General features: G+C 35.5%; 1 protein-coding gene across 1 annotated transcript in view; it reads right to left on the bottom strand.

The window, feature by feature from the left end:
* Positions 1-6,672: 6,672 nt before the first annotated feature.
* Positions 6,673-21,474, bottom strand: part of LOC138709983 (putative fatty acyl-CoA reductase CG5065) — a 39,591-nt gene continuing 24,789 nt past the window's right edge. The window contains exons 6-7 of the mRNA XM_069840664.1: positions 17,869-18,061; positions 6,673-6,745 (exon numbers count right to left, since the gene is read on the bottom strand). Coding sequence (XP_069696765.1) covers positions 6,673-6,745; positions 17,869-18,061 — 266 coding nt within the window. The remainder of the gene's footprint in view (positions 6,746-17,868; positions 18,062-21,474) is intronic.

The raw sequence follows: 21,474 nt of genomic DNA on the forward strand, positions 1-21,474 counted from the left end.
CCGGTTTATTGTGAACCAGCCTTTACTTGGTTAAAGGCAAAGTGTTGAAGAGGTCATTCAACTCGGAAACCTATTCGAAACATGACTGGCTGTGTGGTTGTGAGGTAAAAAAAATGCGCTATTTTGCTTTCCATGTTTGTTGTTTGGAGGTGACATTTCATGGACTAAAACAGGTGTTACGGATCTGAAACATTTATCTGAAACAATTAAAAAAACACGTTGCGTCTTCAAACTACAAGATTAATGTCATGGATTTGGCCGGACTGGGGATCAGAATATTACAAGTTGACTGAGTTCTGCTTACAATCAGCAAATTGAACTTCACAACAAGAAAGTAAGAGAAAACAGGTATGTGTTATCTCTGCTTATTAATTGTGGTCGATTCTGTGGTGCTAACAGACTTGCTCTGCGCGGGCATGATGGGTCGAACCACTGCCATCGTGATCTAGACCAGGCCGTAATGCAGGTTGTGTGACGTCACTCGATGAGTCGGGCTTTTCTATTTGAGTATACGGAGCTGAGTGAAATATATTACTTTATAGCGTGTCGGTGCTCAATTTTATTTAGTGTAATGTGTGTATAAGACCCCTTCACACTTCTTATTGCATAATATGTTGTAGAAATAATTACAAAACGGTGTTATTTTAATGTGAACGGAGTTTTACATGTTAACATAACCTGGTTGCATCAACATTTTAAGTTTGGAATGGAAGCTATTTTGAGATTTAATAAAGAAGAATTATTTATATTGTGATTTTAATTTAGCACATCTACCTTCCTTACTTGTAGGTACAAAATTTACCACAGTCCCTCCTATGAAATTAATGTATGTACAGTTGTGTGTTAATCTGGTAGGTTAGATAAATACAATTCATTACAACCCAGTATAGTAGGGAACAAATAAATAATACAATTAAATTTTTATTCAATGTAATATGTGCATAAGTTCCATTTATGTGTTGCATAATGTGGCAGGAAAAATAAATAAAACGGTGTTATTTTTATGTGAAGATAATTTACCATGTTAACATAATCTATATGCGTCAACATTTTAGGCTTAAGTTGAGAACGAAAACTGTTTTGAGATTTAATAAAGAAGAATATATATTTTAGGATAAACTTCAGAACACGGTTACCGTCCTTACTTATAGGTAGAAAATTCACCACAGTCCCTCCTATGAAATGTACATACGTTATATTACTTAGTAGCGCTGAGGCATAGTTCCGGTAATTTCTGAACTGAAAACAGTTGAATTTATTTTTTGTGGAGATGCATTTGATCCTATAAGTAAGGCATATTAAAATCCTGAACGAACCGAACCAATTTGTATATGCAAGATGTATGAATACGAAGGGAACTACCTCAGCGCTAGTTTAGCCCTAGTAACATATTAAACTAATCAGACTTCAGACTGGAGTACCGTCTGAAATGAATAAATACAATTGAAGTGTAGACAAATTGCATTTATAAGTTATACGTAGCGTTATGCTTAATTATAATGCATAATTGCGAATATGGAAATAAGGCAAGTACTGATAGAATAAACATAACCTATAACTTCAACACATTAAAATATGCGTGCGATGCAACTGAAAATTGTTGAAACGTGCATAAATGAATGTGCAAGAATTTCGTAATGAAGCATGAGTGCTTTATTTCAACTAATTACAATTCTAGATACTGTAACAGTAATGAACACTATTGGGTATAATTTTTCGTAATATACTATATGTATCTCGTTTTTAGTTCAAATTGTGTATATTATCAAACGTCATATTATTTACTCGTATAATGTAGGTTATTCACAAATAAAAAGGGCGCAATAATTTTAATTTAATAAGACAAATACGGTAAACTAACAATAATGGATTAGACAAGAGTAACATAGGTAACGCTGCACTTAGGCCTAATCACAACTTACTTTACATGCCAGTCAATGTTTCACTTTCACGTATATATTATTACACATATTTAGCCTACTGTTTATAAGATCAAAATTTCACTTAACCACATAAGGGCGCAATATTTAATCGAAATAAAGGCAGGTATTACACATACGAACTTTGCCTGCAACAACGTAATTTTCACACCAAAAATAATATTATACCTTAAATTGCAAGTAAATTGTGTCTCAAGTGTCTCACAATCACTGTTTAAAATTTTACTGACGCAATTACACTGCATTTCAGAGAAATATATATTATTCTTCATGCACTGCAACAAATTCATATGGTTGAAAGACCGCCCTTCGCGATCAGCTGTTAAGCGAGTCACGTGGTCTGCCTTACGGCCTGTATTAGATCACGATGGCAGTGGTCGAACACTTCAACTAATTTAGGGATGTATTATTACGATGTACCGAAGTACATATGATATTTCAGTGCAGAAATTCTGCGTCATCATAATATGATGGATGAATGGAACAGAGAAAAATTCTCTCCGGTACCGGGGTTTGAACCCGGGTTTTCAGCTCTACGTGCTGACGCTCTATCCACTAAGCCACACCGGATTCCCATCCCGATGTCGGATTGAATTCTCTCAGTTTAAGTCCCTATTTACACTTGCTATTTGTCGTTCGACTTACAGCGCGGGCGCATGCGCAGTACGGATTTCGTTCCTTTCCTTTCGACATCTGCTGAGTAGAAGCTGTTTCTATTTCTGTGCGACATTTCCTAGGTGGGCCAGCCGAATTGAGGCGACAGGACCCGAACATGGTTCGGAAAAGCAGTAGCAGACAACTTTTAATCAGCTGTTTCTCTCTTTCCGCGCGCTTTGTAGCATCATGTCAGAGTGGAACAAAAACCAAGTAATGAAATTAATCAAGCTTTACGAGGAATTTCCATACTTTTATGACATCAGAAATAAGGACTATCACAATAGGATTCGAAGGGAAAATGCACTGGAGTTTATTTGTAAAAATTTGGAGTCTGTTCGTCTCAATACTATTCCCTCCGACATCAAAACAAAAATAAAGAACATCAGAAGTCAATATGCAAGAAAACAAATTAAACTTTCAATTCATTTTAATATAATGAATATCTATTGGACAATTTTGTTCCAGTTTGAAATCTTTACTGAGAACATGGAATAACCCTTTCTCCTGCCTTCTGGACCTCCATCTCCTTTCCCAGTCTCTCTCTCTCTCTTTTTTTTTTTTTTTTTTTTTGCTTCTCATTAGTGCAAGCTAACAAAACACTTGAAGCTGCAGAAGCTAAAACAGCTACTTTTTATTGTTAAAATCCATTCTGTTCATTTAAAAGGCTCACCACATCATTCACACGTTGCTCGAGCTCAACAACTAGCCTCGAGGAGCAGACGAGAAATCTGCCAAGAGTGAACGGTGATACTACATTTAGCCGACAGAAAGCGCAACAACTTGCGTCGACTTGTGGACGAAAAATCTGCCAAGTGTAAACGGTGATGCTACATATAGCCGACAGAAAGCGCTTGATGTTGCGCGACAAATAGCAAGTGTAAATAGGGACTAAGTTCCACTTTAAGTGGTGATAGCGAGATGGTATTTTGGCGAGATGAGGCCGAGGATTCGCCGTAGATTACCTGGTATTCACCTTACGGTTGGGGAAAACCTCGGAAAAAACCCAACCAGGTAATCGGCCCAAGCGGGAATCGAACCCGCGCCCGAGCGCAACTTCAGACCGGCTGGCAAGCGCCTTAACCGACTGAGCCACGCCAGTGGCTTCCGGCTTTGTATATAGATGGCTCTGACATTACCGTTTTCTGTACAAAAAATAAATATAGTACGTATTTCAAAACTTTATTTTTAAATGTCTAGACCTATATGAAAATTACTAAATTTCAACATGGAAAAAATGTTTGTGTCTTAACATAATCTATAAACATATTTTCCAATTATCCGGCAAAATCAGTTATCCGGCACTGGCTTTGTCCCACAGTTTCCGGATGCGAGGAATTCTACTATATATAAGTTTACATTCAGTATACATTATGGGACAGACATGGATGTGCCATAAGTTATTGTTACCTTCAACTAATTTATTTTATGTAAGGGAAAGATAAATGTCGAATATTACCTCCGATATTTTTTTCTTGCCATAGGTAGACTAGTAATGTCATCTTTTAGTGCAAATGTTCGTATACCAATCACGAAGTTTGATAGGTAATTGGTCCAATTGATTGTTGAGACATCAAAATTGAAAATATATTTGTCTTCTGCTGACATCATGTTACCAAGTATTTGCACATTGCAGTCTTTGAAAAACCAATAGTAATTAACAATTGGTTCGAACAGTTCAGATAACAGTCTGGCTCTCCAATACAGGCCTCTGAAGCTGAAAGATATAAGAATATACATTAATCTTATATTGAAAAAGGACCTTCTATTACAGACCTATATGGGAAAAGACTACCGTAGTTTCCCTTAACTGTGGTCCACATTTTTCTTTATATATTCAGTACTATTCATCCAGATTAAGTGAAATTTTGGCTTCGGACTCTTAGTGTGTATTAAATAAATATTGACATATGTGTTTGAAATCATATGATTACAAGTATTAAATAAATAATAAACATTGGTACATACTTGTATTCTGATTTGCTCAGCTATGGTCCACTCATATATTCATGCTTGAAAGCATGAATGGACTATAACTGGAGCAGTAATTATTCGTAAATCAATACATTTAGTTTCTAATTTAAGGGTAGAAACATAATCTAGCACAGAAATATTAAAAATAAATTAAAAGTACGTGGATTCTTTTTATTACTTGAAGCAAGTAAAGAGATAGGTTTGGAAGTAAATCCCGAAAAGACAAAGCATATGATTATGTCACGTGACAAGAATATTGTACGAAATGGAAATATAAAAATTGGAAATTTATGCTTTCAAGAGATGGAACATTTCAAATACCCGGGAGCAACAGTAACAAATATAAATTATACTCGGGAGGAAATTAAACACAGAATAAATATGTGAAATACGTGTTATTATTCAGTTGAGAAGCTTTTATCATCCAGTCTCCTGTCAAAAAATCTGAAAGTTAGAATTTATAAAACATTATATTACCGGTTGTTCTTTATGGTTGTGAAACTTGGACTCTCACTTTGAGAGAGAAACAGAGGTTAAGGGTATTGAGAATAAGGTGTTTAGTAAAATATTTGGGGCTAAGATGGATGAAGTTACAGGAGAATGGAGAAAGTTACACAACACAGAACTGCATGCATTGTATTCTTCACCTGACATAATTAGGAACATTAAATCCAGACGTTTGAGATGGGCAGGGCATGTAGCACGTATGGGCGAATCCAGAAATGCGAATAGAGTGTTAGTTGGGAGGTCGGAGGGAAAAAGACCTTTGGGGAGGTCGAGGCGTAGATGGGAAAATAATATTAAAATGGATTTGAGGGAGGTGAGATATGATGGTAGAGACAGGATTAAACTTACTTAGGATAGGGACCAATGGCGGGCTTATGTGAGGGCGGCAATGAACCTCCGGGTTCCTTAAAAGCCAGTAAGTCAGTCAGTGATTTTCGAAACGGGATAAGAGACTTCTAGTTTCTACTAATCGTTGAGAAACTGCTACAAAAGTTCGTCAATTAGGTAACCTTCTTTGCTGAAAACGTTGACTGTACATCCTTCTTGCCTCACTTGAATTACGACGACTTTCTCCATAAAATAATAACATATGATATTCCTGAACTGTGAATTACATTGTAAGTTGTTTATCGAATACCCTGTACTGAACTGTCATCCGCTCGGTAATAGACCTACGGACAGGGAGCTTGAACTCAGCTGATCTGTACGTATATATGTGCAGAGTACTGCCTGCTCAACATGTTGCCACGTCTCTCACGCCAGAATATTAACAATTTTAAGCATGCGTTTTTATTTAATTTCACGGAAACATAATAGAACACACAAATATTTATTTAAACTAATATTAACTCTTTGTTAGATATACCTACTGATGTAATTGTTTTCGTAATTTTACTAACGATATGAGCAGTATATAAAATAAAATAAGAAAAGAAATATTTTTTCTGGGAAAACTATCAAGTTTTGACCCTATGTTGTATGATCATTTTTTTATCCTGTAGATCCTCCCCGACGACTGTGAAAAGAACGGCAGTTATAGCCTACTCCTTACACTCTGTATAGAAAAATAATGACACATTCATTTGCTTACATTTAGCTACCAGTACATTTCATCTTATTTATATAATCTATAATAGGTAAGGAACTTCAAATTAAAAAAAAAAAAAGATTACTTTGATGGAAGTGGGTATCTTTTTAAAAGGCAATGAGAAATGTCAACAGTGAATTTAAAAAAGAGTAAAAGTAACATAAATAATTGATTAAATAGCGATCTTACTCGTGTTAATATTGTAAGCATGTGCGGCTTACAGCTGTTACGGTGCTTCTTCACACCATCCTCAGACCCTACTAGATCTCGGCGTCATCTCGAACATCGCTGTCTGTTGTGTGGGTGCGTTCGATTGTTGAAAAGTGTTGAAATGTAGTGTCAAATAGTGTGTGTGTTCTGAAATTGACCTGTGTGTTGAGAATTTGATCAGGGTGTGTTTTAGTGTGTCTGTATATTTCATATTGTTCTAGTGTGTTGAGTTTTTGGTTTTTGGGCTGTATGTGTAGGATTTCCATGTCTGTATTTATGTTATTGTATGTGTGGTTAGCATTAGGCAGCGATGTTCGAGATGACGCCGAGATCTAGTAGGCTCTGAGGATGGTGTGAAGAAGCACCGAAACAGCTGTAAGCCGCACAAGCGTACACAATTAACACGAGTAAGATCGCCATTTAATGAATTATTTATATTCAAGTGTTAAAAATAGTGTACGAAAGATTCAACATGGATTATTAAAAGTAACATAATTATTATATTGTTGGTCTTGTTATATTCTTTCACAAATTTATATTGTCAGTTTGTTTTATTTTTACTGTATAAGTACATAACATTTCTCATTGTCTGTTACGAGGGTTGTTTGAGAAATTCATAGTCTAACATAAAAATTAAACTAGAAATATTCTGACACACACTTTATTTCTCAACATAATCCCTCTGAGATTCACTTGATCCACCGGTGCTTCAGTGCTGCACAGATTCCTCGAGGTCTGCAAAAAGCTTCTGCTGCTGCATAACCTCTTCATTTGACGAAAATGTCTTCCTATTCAAGCGAGTTTTGAGCTTTGGGAGAAGAAATAAGTTTGAGGGTGCGAGATCTAGTGAGCAGGAGGACGGCTACGGCAACAATTCGAACTGTAGTTCGTGTAGTTTAACAACCGCGATTGCTGACCGTGATGAAACAACACTTTCTTCTTGCCATCCTCGGCCTCTTCTCGCGAATTTTCTGTTTCACTTGCTGCAAGAAATTTGAATAATATTCTCCGATAAACTATTGTTCTCCCCTTGGCTAGATTATCCCCTTAGAATCTCAGAACATGGAGCAATGACTTTCCCAGCTGATTGAACAGCATTTGGAGGCGGAGAATTACTGTGCTTCCAATGTTTCGACTGGTATGTAATAGTGGATCCTGGTTTCATCAGTGGTCACAAACAGCCTAAGAAATTGGGCGTATTTTTCTCGAATCGAGCCAGACAGTCCCTCGAAATTTTACATCGGATGTGCTTTTGTTTCGGTGTTAACAAACGCGGAACCCCCATCGACGAGGGATACCTTGGACATGCTCAAGGCATTAACTAAGATGTGGTGTACCCATTCAGTTGAGATACGCATAACCTCGCTAATCTCCGCACTTCCAGTCGACGGTCATTCAGCACCACGTCTTGGATTTTTTCTACTATTTCTTCACTTGTTGCTGTTACTGTACGTCCTCTGCTGGGGTCGTCTTTCACATTCTTTCGACCATGTTTAAATAGTGCTACCCATTTTTTCACAGTCAAAAACGTTGGTACGGATTCCCCCAGTATAGCATCTATGTTTGCTTTAATTTCTGTCGGACTCATTTAGTTTTTATGAAACATTTAATGACACACGAAGCTAGTATTTTGCATTTTTACTAGTCTGTTCGGCGCACTAACTTCAAAATTAAACTACAGTGGAGTCCCTCTGTTGGAATCTTCTGTTATGGAAACTCCTAATTTTGAAAGCTAGCTGATTCCGCCCACTACAGGAACACCACTCAATACGTTTCTGATAAAGCAATAGCTTTGCTCATGCTCGACGTTGACATAAAAAATACAGTAAAGAAGATATAAATTTATTTTCACTTATACATGAAAATATAAACTTAAATAAGAATTATTTTAGCATCTAAATATGTTGTTGTTTTCTAATGCCAGGCATTTGACAATAAAGTCATTTGACCTCTTGCACTCCAATATTTTTCAAAGATATTATCATGACCAGCCACTGAAGCACAGATTTTGAGGTGTTCCGAATCCATTTCTTGGTTTGAGTTGCACAATGGGCAGTTAGGGGACTGATATATTCTAATTCTATGTAGGTGTTTGGCCAAACAATCATGGCCTGTTGCCAATCTAAATGCAGCTACAGACGATTTTCGTGGTAAATCGGGAATTAACTGTGGATTATGATGCAGAGAGTTCCATTTTTCCCTTGGGATTGAGTTATCAAATTTTTTTTGTTGAAGTCTAAGTATCTAGATTTAATAAATCTCTTCACAGAGTAATACGTAGATTTAGTAACAGGTCTGTAAGTAGCAGTGCTGCCCTTCTTTGCTAATGCATCCGCATTCTCGTTTCCCAGGATTCCACAATGGGATGGTATCCATTGGAATACAATTCTTTTATTGAGTGATATTAATTGAGAGAGCATTTTAGTTATTTCTGCTGTTTGAGATGAAGGTGTGTGTTTAGAGACGGTTGATAGAATAGCTGCTTTGGAGTCTGACAATATAACTGCATTTCTAAATTTATTGATGTGGCATAGAAGGTTCCTGAGACATTCACTTATTGCAATGATTTCACCATCAAAACTTGTTGTTCCATTTCCAAGAGATCTATAAAGTGAGAAGAGACAGCACGTAACACCTGCACCGGCACCTTGTTCTCTGGAGATCAAGGATCCGTCGGTGTATAAATGAAGCCAGTTTTGTGGAGGATACCTAATATTAATTGTCTCTAAAGACAATTGTTTAATTATTTCAGTGTTTACTTCTGATTTCAGTATTTCTTCTGTTAAATTTAGATTATATTCTATATTTAATAGAGTTAAAGGGTTTGGTTTAATTTGTAAGTTTTCTTTTAAATTCGAGATATTGATTTTCTGTTTTAATTCTTGAACAATGGATATGAAACTTTTTTGAGTTTTCAATCTACAGAGAGGACTGTATGAATGCCCATTGTTTCCTGGTAATCTGATAAGTTTTTCATATTGAATCAGTGCTTTTTCTTCTATTGTCATTTTGATGCTGTTAATATTAGTGAGGAATCTCATAGAATCTATTGGAGTTGTTTTGATTCCACCAGTAATGAGTCTGAGAGCTTGGTTTTGAACATATTCTATGTCGTTTATGAAAGGTGAAGTAATTAAAATTTCTCCGCAGTATGTCAGCACTGGCTGTATAAACATTTTGTATGTAGTGTTCAAAGTATTCCTAGAGCATCTCCATTTCTTTCCTGCTAGTCTTTTTAGAAGGGAGAATCTTTTACGAGCTTTTTCAGAAATGTATTTCAAATGGTTGCTCCATGTTAACTTACTATCGAAAATAACTCCAAGATGTTTGGATTCATAAGTCCTAGGAATTTGTTGGCCATTGTATTGGATATTGAATTCTCTTTCTTTTTTACCGAGTGAAAATATTTGGTAGTTACGTTTGCTTAAATTGAGTGTCATCAGATTTGATGTATTCCATTCATGTAGTTGATTTAGAGCTTTAAGAGGAGAATTTTGAATTTTGTCTCTACGTCTGTAAGATCCGGAAGTCCACAAAACTATATCATCTGCAAATAGTGCTGTTTTCATGTTTGATTCCTCTAATAGGGAGGGTAAGTCATTTATATAAATATTGAATAAAGTTGTGCTGAGGACAGCGCCCTGAGGTAGACCTCGATATGTTTGTCTGTAACTAGAAAGTGAGTTATTGAATTTAGTGGCAATGAATCTTTGACTAAGGAATTCTGATATCCATCTGAACATATTCCTGGAGATACCTAATTTCTGGAGTTTTAGTAATATTTTATTTCTCCGAACAGAGTCATATGCTAACTGAAAGTCAATAAATATTGCCAAGGTATCTTCTTTCTTGTTAAAACTGTCTTTTATTTCTTGGCCGAGGCATATGACTTGTTCATTGGTGGAGTGTAGTTGTCGAAAACCGGGTTGTCTTGGTGATAAAAGATTTTGGGATTCTAAATACCAAGTTAATCTGTTGGAGATCATGGACTCCATGGTTTTTGCTATCATGCTTAATAGTGCTATTGGTCGATAACTATTAACATCATGAGCAGGTTTCCCTTTTTTGTGAATTGGTACAATGATTGCTTTTTTCCAAGCTGCAGGAATTGAGGTGGTCCATGATAAATTGAAAATGGATAAAAGTACAGACTTGGCTTTTTCCCCCAGATGTTTAAAAAATTCGGAATGAATGTTGTCGGGGGCAGGAGATTTCTTGGTTTTTAAATTTTGTATAGTTAGAGTTAATTCTTTGGAAGTAAAACTTTGATGAAATATTTCAGGTTTTGTACTAGTAATATTGTTTTTATTATTTTTATGTAATTCCCTTTTGATAAATTTGTCAGTTTTTTTGATATTGGGATGTAATCTGTGAGAGTTTGATTAGTGTTTATTAAATGCGTTTGCTATATCTCTACTATCTGTTAGTGTTTCGTTATTATGAATAATAGGTTGGCTAGTATTTTGCTGTGTATTGGAAATATTCCTCAGAAATTTATATGTTTTAGCGCTATCGGTTCTGTAATTAATATTTTCAATAAATTTATTGAAACTGTTCTCTTTTGCTGTTATGATTGCTTTTTTAAGAATGGCAGTCTTCTTCCTCCAATCTTGAGTATCTTCTGGTGTTTTGCTATGTTCTGCTTTGGTTCTTGCTTTATCTCTATCTTGTTTGAATAAATTCAGGTTTTCTGTCCAGAATGGGGTGTATTTTTTTTTGGTTTTCCTCGTGGAATGTGCTTTTTTGCAATTTTAAGAAGAGATTCACAGAAATATTTGTTCAATCTATCTGAGTTTGTATTTTCCATTAGTGGTGTGTTGACCTTGAGGTGTTCGTCGAGTTCTGTAGTAAATAGTTTCCAATTCGCTTTCTTAAAGTTCCATGTTGTTTTGTTATTGTAGGGTTCCTGTCTTCGGTTTTGGTGGAGATGGATAGAAGCAATGATGACTCTATGGCCAGATCCAGGGTCTTCAATTATTTTTTCTTGGTTTCGTGATGGATATCTGATGTTACTAGTAATAAGTCTGGATTTGTACCAGAACCAGAATAATGAATGAACGCAGGGGGATCTTCTTTTCTGTAGACAAGTTCTGCGGTTGTAGTATTTAGGAGGTCCATGATCATTTTTCCAGGTTGGTTTACATTATCGTAGCCCCAAAGTTGAGAGTGGGCGTTAAAGACACCAATTATGATAGTTTTAGGTTGTATATCAAACAAAGTTAAATCAAGGGGATTATTAGGTGGGTTATAGGCACTGTAGATTTTTGAATGTTGTTGATTTTTCCATTCAATTTTTATTAGTTCTAATTTGTCTTCGTTATCCATTTATTTTATGATTTGAAAATTTGTAATTAATTTCTTTGATGTACCTGCGAGAATTCCACTACCGATCTGTCTACCTTTGGGTAACAGTTTCATATTAAAACCTTTAAAATTAAAATATTTTAATTGGTCAGCATTAAGGTTTGCTTCTTGGATAAGGGAGATATCCATATTAATTTCTGAGAGTAGCATCTAAATATGTACACATACAAATATAGGGAGAAGATTTTCTAGTAACACATTCCATTTTTGACCAATGAAGTGTAATGAAATTTTGAATTCCAACCAATCACAGTCACACTTTGCGATAATTTTTGCAGCTAGATTTATCGCTATCAATTTATCGCATGGTCGTTCTTTTGTTTAGTCATTGTCGCCAATTGTTAACTCGTAAATCGATGATCATGAATACATTAAGATGCAACTACACGGTTAAACTTTTCTTTCAACTTTAAAGCAATGAATCAAGATTAATATATTTACGCAGTGAAGACGACGCTCAAAACGGCGCAACATGTAGACACAAAATCTTCATGCATCTTAATTTAACGTACGTTTTAAACTTGATTCTTTCAATATTCTTCCCAGATTGCATGCATACGTGATTGGAATATTGAACTGTGTAGATGCAGCTTTAGTTTCGTTACACACTACAACGAGAATGCATTTGTCGAGCTATAAAAAATGTTTTCCTGTAACACGTAGTAACGGCCGAAATAAGGCACAGCTGACACTAGTCCTGCTCACACACAGGTAACCTAACCTATATTGTAGCCTATAAAATACATTTTCATCTTCTAATTCCATGTCCATTGTAGGCTATCGGAAAAAAATTACATTCCTTCATTCAGATTAGATAACTGCGTTTTCAACAATTGTTCATTTAATTAATGTATTATTCAGGTTACTGTAATTATATTATACAATTTTAAATTAAATCATGATTTCAGCAGCTAATGAAAATGTATTTATGTTATAATAATAAGTCAAAAGTGCAGTACATGTAATTAAACCTGTATTTCGCTTTTCGCAATTGGCATTACTGAATAGTAACATCGAATTTCTTTATTGCAGTAATCGATATTCATCTATTTCAACTTCACAATGTCTGAATAGGTTAAGTATTCGTAAATATACAATTATTAACATTTTGTGATCGAATTCTAGGGATATATTATTATTTACATTTTTATTTTATTCACGAAATAGTCCTAATAAATGTCTCGCTTCGCTCGTGGATTTATCGGCAGATCTCAGACCTCTCGTGACATTAATACAGATAACTTCTCTAAATAAAATAACTGTTTTAACATTAACGACGAAATAGTAATATGCGTTACAAGAGCGGTATGTTGACGTTTTCATGTTCGAGGAAAAGATTGAAAAAGCGAAACGTAGCTGAGCTTTTTTAATTTCCGAGAACATGAAAACAAACACACCGCTCGTGTATCGTACATTATTTTGTGCGAAGATCGTTTATTACATACCTGAAAGAGGAATTTCTAATTAGTTTCAATGAAATCTCCATCTTGGTTTCTGTTCAATGACGGCAACTTTGGAAAACAAATATATCTATCTTGAACATTGTTCCTATAAAATGTTTTATGTGTTTACTATACAGCAGCAGGCCGTGATATACATCTGTCTTTTTTTCCCCAGTCTATGACGAGTCTGGAATCTTGTTGATTTTTTCACGGCTTCCTTAATGTTACTTGCATTACAAATGCAGTAACTTTAGTGGTGTTGTAAAGTTTACTTAATTTTTGCAAATATTTGGAAACAATAATTAACAGTGCAATTTAGGTGAAATTGCAGTGGTAAGTTTCCAATTTATAATTATTACTATATTCAACGTCTTTAAAAATAATATGTTAAAAGCCTAAAGCAGTAAAATGAATATGACGCTTAAGCGATAAGAATAGGGAAATTGTTATGTGTGTTACGTTGGGAATACTGAATGTGGTATTTCACACTTACCGCGTATTGGTTTTGTGCGGAAAGCAAGCAAATACGCACGATCTCGCACAAATATTTTTAAGTAATTTAAACTGATACACTTTCATAATACATTTACTCAGACAAAAAATTAAGTAGAAACTTGTAGGGAATCTGCTGCGTGGTCCCTCCAACGCTAAAAACAAGTACATCATTCTCAGTAATACGTAGTATTAAAACAGTAAATAGTGTTTGTACTCACCCGATTGCTTATACCATGTTCTTTTTACGAGTCACTGAGTTCATCGCTAGGCAGTGGTTGCATCACGGAGGTAGGGACGGGCACATAAGACCAATAACGTAGTACACAGTACGTACAAACGTATTAAATGACCTTTGATTGGCTAATAGCTTTGATCCCATTTATGAAAAAATAAGGAACTCCACTGTACACAAAATGTAGTCAACAGAAAATTATGATTTTTCGTGCTTAAACTATGTAAAATGACTGCTAACAATGGCGGTATATTTGAAACGTTTTCAATACCATGTATGTGTGAGGCCACGAATTTTTCGAACGTACCTCGTATTTATTTATTTTTGTTTATACGGTATCGTAACAAATATTTATAAACTCAAGAGGAATTAGGCCATAGTATCGTTTCTATTACTCTCATTACTAAGATTATTATTAAATGCAATTTAATTTTTTGTAAGTGCAAAAATTAATAAAGGGAAGTACCTAATTATAGCGGGGCGCATGTTAAGCATGTTAAGGCATAATACTGCAAGCCGGAAGGTTGCGGGTTCGATTCCTGATGGTGTCATGGATTTTTTCATTGATCTAATCCTTCCAGTCGCACTATGACTCTGGGGTCTACTCAGCCTCTAACATAAATGAGTACCAGAGAGTAAAGGATGCATGCACATAGGACTGGCATCCTTATTGTCATTAAATGACGATTGTCTGTAAAGGTGGAGCCTTAACCTCTCACTACCCTCTGGGCCGATTTGGCCTGTCATGGGGTTGGCTTTACTTTTACCTATTTATAATTCTGTAGGGAAATGTTTAATTTTTTAAAGTGTTTCTTAGAACAAAAAATATTAGTTTCAAAGTTTAGGTAAGTCTACATATACGTATACTGGGTGTTCATTTCAAAGTGTGTCATGACGTCACTGTTGTGAATCAGCGATTTGAAGCGAGTTTTAGCTTTTATGTCAGAGATGTTGCCTATTAATCAAGGCGTTCAATCTGAACTTGAGAACGTGTACGGTATAACTTGAACGTCGTAGCAACAGATGGCGGTCTGTACGGTCTATATGCTACCATAACCTCTTTCGAACTGTGTTTTGCACGGGCAAGTCGTACGCAGGGTATTTGTTATTATCCGTTGCATACCGCAACATTCCACAACACAAATCAAATGCTCCGTGTCCATGTTGACCGTCCAAGTTAATGTCAACAAATACATAAGTAATCGTCTTAACCCTCTCGTCATATCCCGACAGTAAGAAAAAACTCACCTCAGTACGTGTTTCCAAACACTTCACATTCTTACCACTACCGGCGTTACCGCACATATCGGTACGTACCTCCAGAGTCCGTGGGTATCCACACCGTACTTGCTAGGCAACTTCTCTCGCATTTAGGTAATACGCCTCTGCGGAAGTGTAGGAAGATTGAATTCTCTAGGCTCATCGGCTAGCCACATGACGGCATACAGCGAGCCATGACACACTTTGAAGTGAACACGCAGTATAGGGCTACTGTATCTTAGAATTAATGTATATTGAGTTAAATCGATATTGAGTAAATAAATAGTTACAAAATTAATAATTACCTGGGTTTGCCTGTTATTAAATATGATGCAACATTCATCACATTAAATAGAGGATATTGCCAGAAGAATGAATATATATCACTTAATAGCTTGGACTTTATGAAATGACAATTGTAGTACCAAATGGCTTTCGATGATGGAAATCTCTGTATATTTTCCCGTAATAGCTTGCTATATTCTCTCAAAAGGATTGGGTTTTGATTACCAGATACAATATTGTACACTAACAGTCCTGCCCTGCAATAAAAAAAAGATATTATTTCGTCAAAACATGATAATGTTAACCACAATGAAAGAAGGATTTCTTAATAGATTGTACAGCAACACTTAATTTGATGATTGTGTATTTACCGTATTTACTCGAATATTTCACGCTCTTTTTTCCCGCAATTTCGATCTATGAATTAAGGGTGCGTGAATTAAGCGAGGAATTTCACAAGCTGGTATTTTTAAGGGTAAAAATGACAAAACTACAATTTTTTTTAGGAGCTTGTTTTTGTTTCCTCCAGTAGCGAATATTAAATTCTGGAACTGTGAATTCACGTCCAGCTGCCCTGTTGCCATGTGTTTCTGCATACGCAATAACTTTTAATTTGAAGGACGCAGTATGACTCGAATATCGGGATTTACCATTAATTGTTAAAACTTTTAACAGACGGCTTTTGACAGGTTTCCCTTTTCGAGTCTCAAACTCAACTGATGCGATCCAACACAAAGCTTTCAAACCACCCCCATTCAAATGGTAGGGGGAGGTCAATACCCTATACCGGTATTTTTAAAGGACTTTCATAGACGAGAAGGGTGCGCCTGTAACAGGTAGCTGTCCGGTCCCAAATACCGCTATGCACTCTCTCGTTACGGCATTTAAGATACCGTACATTCAGGGCTCCTCAACATAGCACACCTCATTACTTCAAGTTTCAGCATGTACTTGTTACAATATTTCACGAATATAAAATGCGTGAAATATACGAGGAAATTAATTTATTAAATTATATAGTAAATAATTTGGGTGCATGAAATATGTGATGGCGTGAATTACGCGAGTAAATACGGTATATACCGATATCCATGAATTTATATAAAATGTTGTAGTCTATAGTGTCATTGAATTGATACTTTATTCAGCACATGGTTATAGCCTGACTCTGGTTTTATGATGAACTTTCCAATATTATTGTCATTATAATCCATTTTTAATAATAATAATAATAATAATAATAATAATAATAATAATACTAGTAATAATAATCATAATAATAACACTACAACTAATATTGACCGTTAAATCGAAGTCACTGGCATTTAAAAGTAATTACAATATAACAAGTACAGTACCGGTAAGTGTAAGATTGCAACCAGTAAAATCAGAACAGATCTCCATATTTAGTTATCTTTTTTAAAATGTTTTCTACAGCCGTCATATGGTGTACATGCAATAAATGAACTAAATCAATATTCCTAAAAATGTAACTAAGTAATCCAATATACACTGAAACCTTCAACTTTAGAAGGAAAGAAAATTAATTAAATAATAAAAAGAACTTTGGAATACGCAGATATGCGAAAATTGGGCAATGAATAGTTGTAATGAACACAAAACTATAACTAAATCATGATTTTCTTATGAAATGAGTATAACAACTTCGTAAACACATTTTGGTTAAGGTATTCATCGACTCCAGAAATGCCAGATTTCTTCAAAATTTCATATATAATGTTTTTGCCTCATCTGGAAGCTCATTTTTTTTTGTTCTTAAAAATTCATAACTTGTACCTATTATCTCAATAATGTCATAATTATTTGAGCATTTATAATATAAGTTCACTTTACTTTCTATACCTTATGCCATCTTCAGTGTCTGTTTTCTCCTGTTTCACATTTTCCGTTATATTTATTATCCTTCCGACAGACAAAATGTAGACTTCCAATTGGGCAAAAGAATTCATTGAGGCACTAAATTAAAGCTTAAACGTGTGGCTATGTTATAAACGGAAATTATTGTTTTCAATCGATTATAATTATTTTATCCCATAAATATACAAATATATGTACATATATATTTTTCTCTAAAGTGCTTATATAATGAGGCATATTTTTTTAATGGTTCAAGATAAATAAATAATTTTAGTAGGTATGTAACGTTTCCATATGTATGGGATCATTTTCGCGTAAGAAGGTTTACCCCGGGTCAATTTGTAATGGAGTTAGATCGGTCCAAATTTTATTAATTAAAAAAATTCTTTGGGCCCCAAAATTTGATTTTCAAGTTTGAATTATAAATTACTTAGTTTACACCCAAGAATCATGTCACCAAGACACGAAGGGAAAAATGTGTATTTTTGCTCTAAGAGTCGATGAATATGGCCTACCTTAAGATATTTTGTGATACTTTACCTGTCTCTGGCATTTCTCCAACCTGCTACAATCATAACATTGACCACCATGTCAACTGGAATTACGTCTACAATTGTATCGTTGTCTGCATTTAAAACATGTAATGCACCAAGGCTGCTGAACAGTACCATACTCGGAGCTCCACTGCTACTTATTACCCAACCTGGAGTAGGGTATTTATGTGAACTGCCCACTGCACAAAACAAAAAAGAAAACGTACAAATATTGTAGAGAATGCCCTATAATGCTCGTACAATGTCAGGATGTTTCTCAGAATAACTAATCAATTATTACAAGGTAGACTCAAGGCTGGTTCACAATAAACCGGGAACAGAAACGACAACGAGAACAAGAACAGAAATAAAGTTAAAATAAATGTATGTAAATGTGAGCATTCACAATAGTTAATTGTGAATGCTCACATTTAAATATATTTATTTTAACAATATTTCCGTTCTCGTTCTCGTTGTCGTTTCCGTTCCCGGTTTATTGTGAACCAGCCTTAATTCACGAAGATTTTGCATTACTCTATGAACTGATTCCTGATATTACTGTGATGAATTTTATTATTTTATTTTATTGGGTTATTTTACGACGCTGTATCAACATCTAGGTTATTTAGCGTCTGAATGATATGAAGGTGATAATGCCGGTGAAATGAATCCGGGGTCCAGCACCGAAAGTTACCCAGCATTTGCTCGTATTGGGTTGAGGGAAAACCCCGGAAAAAACCTCAACCAGGTAACTTGCCCTGACCGGGATTCGAACCCGGGCCACCTGGTTTCGCAGCCAGACTCGCTGACCGTTACTTCACAGGTGTGGACCTGTGATGAAAAAAGTTCATATAAACATAATACACCTTACTTACAAATGGCTTTCAAGGAACCTGGAGGTTCATTGCCGCCCTCACATAAACCCGCCATCGGTCCCTATGCTGAACAAGATTAATCCAGTCCGTACCATCATATCCCACCTCTTTCAAATCAATTTTCATATTATCCTACGTCTCGGCTCCCCAAAGGTCTTTTTCCCTTCGGCCTCCCAATTAACACCCATATGCATTTCTGGATTCGCCCATACGTGCTACATGCCCTGCTCATCTCAAACGTCTGAATTTAATATTCCAATTATGTCAGGTGAAGAATACAATGCGTGCAGTTATACGTTGTATAACTTTTTCCACTCTCTTGCAACTTCTTCGCTCTTAGCCCCAAATATTTTCCTAAGCACCTTATTTTCAAACACCCTTAACCTATGTTCCTCTCTCAAAGTGAGAGTCGAAGTTTCACAACCATATACAACAACCGGTAACATAACTGTTTTATAAATTCTAACCTTCAGGTTTTTTGAGAACAGACTGTATGACAAAAGCTTCTCAACCGAATAATAACAGGTATTTCCCATATTTATTCTGCATTTAACTTCCTCCCGAGTGTCATTTATATTTGTTATTGTTGCTCCAAGATATTTAAACTTTTCCACCTTTTCAAAGGATCAATTTCCAATTTTTATATTTCCATTTCGTACTATGTTCTGGTCACGAGACATAATCATATTATACTTTGTCTTTTCGAGATTTACTTCCAAACATAATATGCCACATTTAAAAAACTGACTTAGTTACACTCTTCTGAAAGTTGAACATGAACGTGGAAATTACGGACATATAAGCATGTAAGTATCTAAGACAATGTTATTAGTTGTACTATTATAAATTTATTAGAATATATTCACATTATTACTATTGCTGCTTACAAATGGCTTTTAAAGAATCCGAAGTTTCATTGCCGCCCCCTCGTAAGTCCACTCACCTGAATAATGTGTATAAAGCTGATTTTCAAAGACCCCACCTTCTGCAGCGAAGCACGTAGTCGCTCGGGTTTGAATTACTCTCGTGGCATGGTTTAAATTCCGTTGTTGATCATGAATAAATCGAATAAAGAATCCAGTCCGCAGTTAGTTGTGAATGTTATGCAATATTCTGTTCATTGTTTCAAGTAGCTTATTGTAAGTTATTTACAGTACATTATAATCCTAAGCGCTTGAGCGAAGTTCACAAGAATATCTGTTACTGAGCAAGAATCGTAATTAGTTTCAAAAGTATTCAAAATCGGACACATGTATATATTATACGAAATTTTTATTCACAATTATATGAAGAATCAGTTCCTGGAATACTATTATTGCATGGTCTTCTTGAATTACAGTAGCTTGTACATTCGAGATAATTATAAAATTCATATGTTATTTGCAAATACTGGGTGTTCAGTTCAAAGTGTGTCATGGCTCGCTGTATGCCGTCATGTGGCTAGCCGATGAGCCTAGAGAATTCAATCTTCCTACACTTCCGCAGAGGCGTATTACCTATGTGCCAGAGAAGTTGCCTAGCAAGTACGGCGTTCATTCGGAAGAGTACTTACCGATACGTACGGTAACTCCGGCAGTGGCAGGAATGTGAACTGTTTCGAAACATGTACTGAGGTGAGTTTTTTTCTTACTGTCGAGAAATGGGGAGAGGGTTAAGACGATTACTTACGTATTTGTTGACATTAACTTCGACGGTCAACATGGACACGGAGCATTTGATTTGTATGGTGGAATGTTGCCGTACGCAACCGATGATAACAAATACCCTGCGTACAACATGGCCGCGCAAAACACAGTTCGAAAGAGGTTATGGTAGCACACAGACCGCCATCTGTTGCTACGACTTTCAAATTATACCGTACAAGTTCTCAAGTTCAGATTGAACGCCTTGATTAATAGGCAACTTCTCTGACATAAAAGCTGAAACTCGCTTCAAATCGCCGACTCATCAACAGTGACGTCATGACACACTTTGAAATGAACACCCAGTATACACAGGGTAGAAGGGAACCTATTACATTAATTCACAAGACAATGCGAACAAATTTTGTCAAATACAGACGAGGACAAGTGTAACATTTTAAAATTCCTTGTCAGAACGAAAAGTTACATTCCTTAAATAAAGATCAATCTCTCTATTCGGAGGAGGGAGAAACTGAACAGCAAACTGACAGGGAGATCGTTAGACGGTCTGGTACCGAGGCTTGACTTGGCATGGCTGGGCTTGGGATGTGGGCGGACGTTTTCACCGATAATCTGTTCATTCAACGCTGATCAATAAAACCTTAAAGGGAATAATATTAGAATAATATCATCCTCAGAGAACTGAAAATTTAACCTATCAACAACTAAATTTTAAAATGCAGAAATGCACAGAGCAAACACCGTGAAAGAGCAGAATTGCCAGAAAAATATGGCAGAAACAGCTATAGGCTTAAGGGAAAAGTGGAATGAAATTCCAAGAAAATGTTAGTAATAGATTTCTCCACGGAAATCTGACGCGCATGAAAATAGCACCAATATAATTTTTAATAAAAATAGCCGCCCTAAATAAGGGTTCGAATAGATCGGCCTACTAACCAATTCATAAAGAATAATCATGAAAACCAATTGTGTGACAATTTGAAAGGAAAAAGAAAACATTAAGATAAATGATATGAAAACATAGGAAATCATTTACAATAAAAGTTTGTTGGGTATAAATGATTACTAATTATAGCTAAGGATGATTTTAATACA

Source organism: Periplaneta americana, chromosome 12, assembly GCF_040183065.1.
Source record: "Periplaneta americana isolate PAMFEO1 chromosome 12, P.americana_PAMFEO1_priV1, whole genome shotgun sequence".
NCBI classification, from domain to species: domain Eukaryota; kingdom Metazoa; phylum Arthropoda; class Insecta; order Blattodea; family Blattidae; genus Periplaneta; species Periplaneta americana.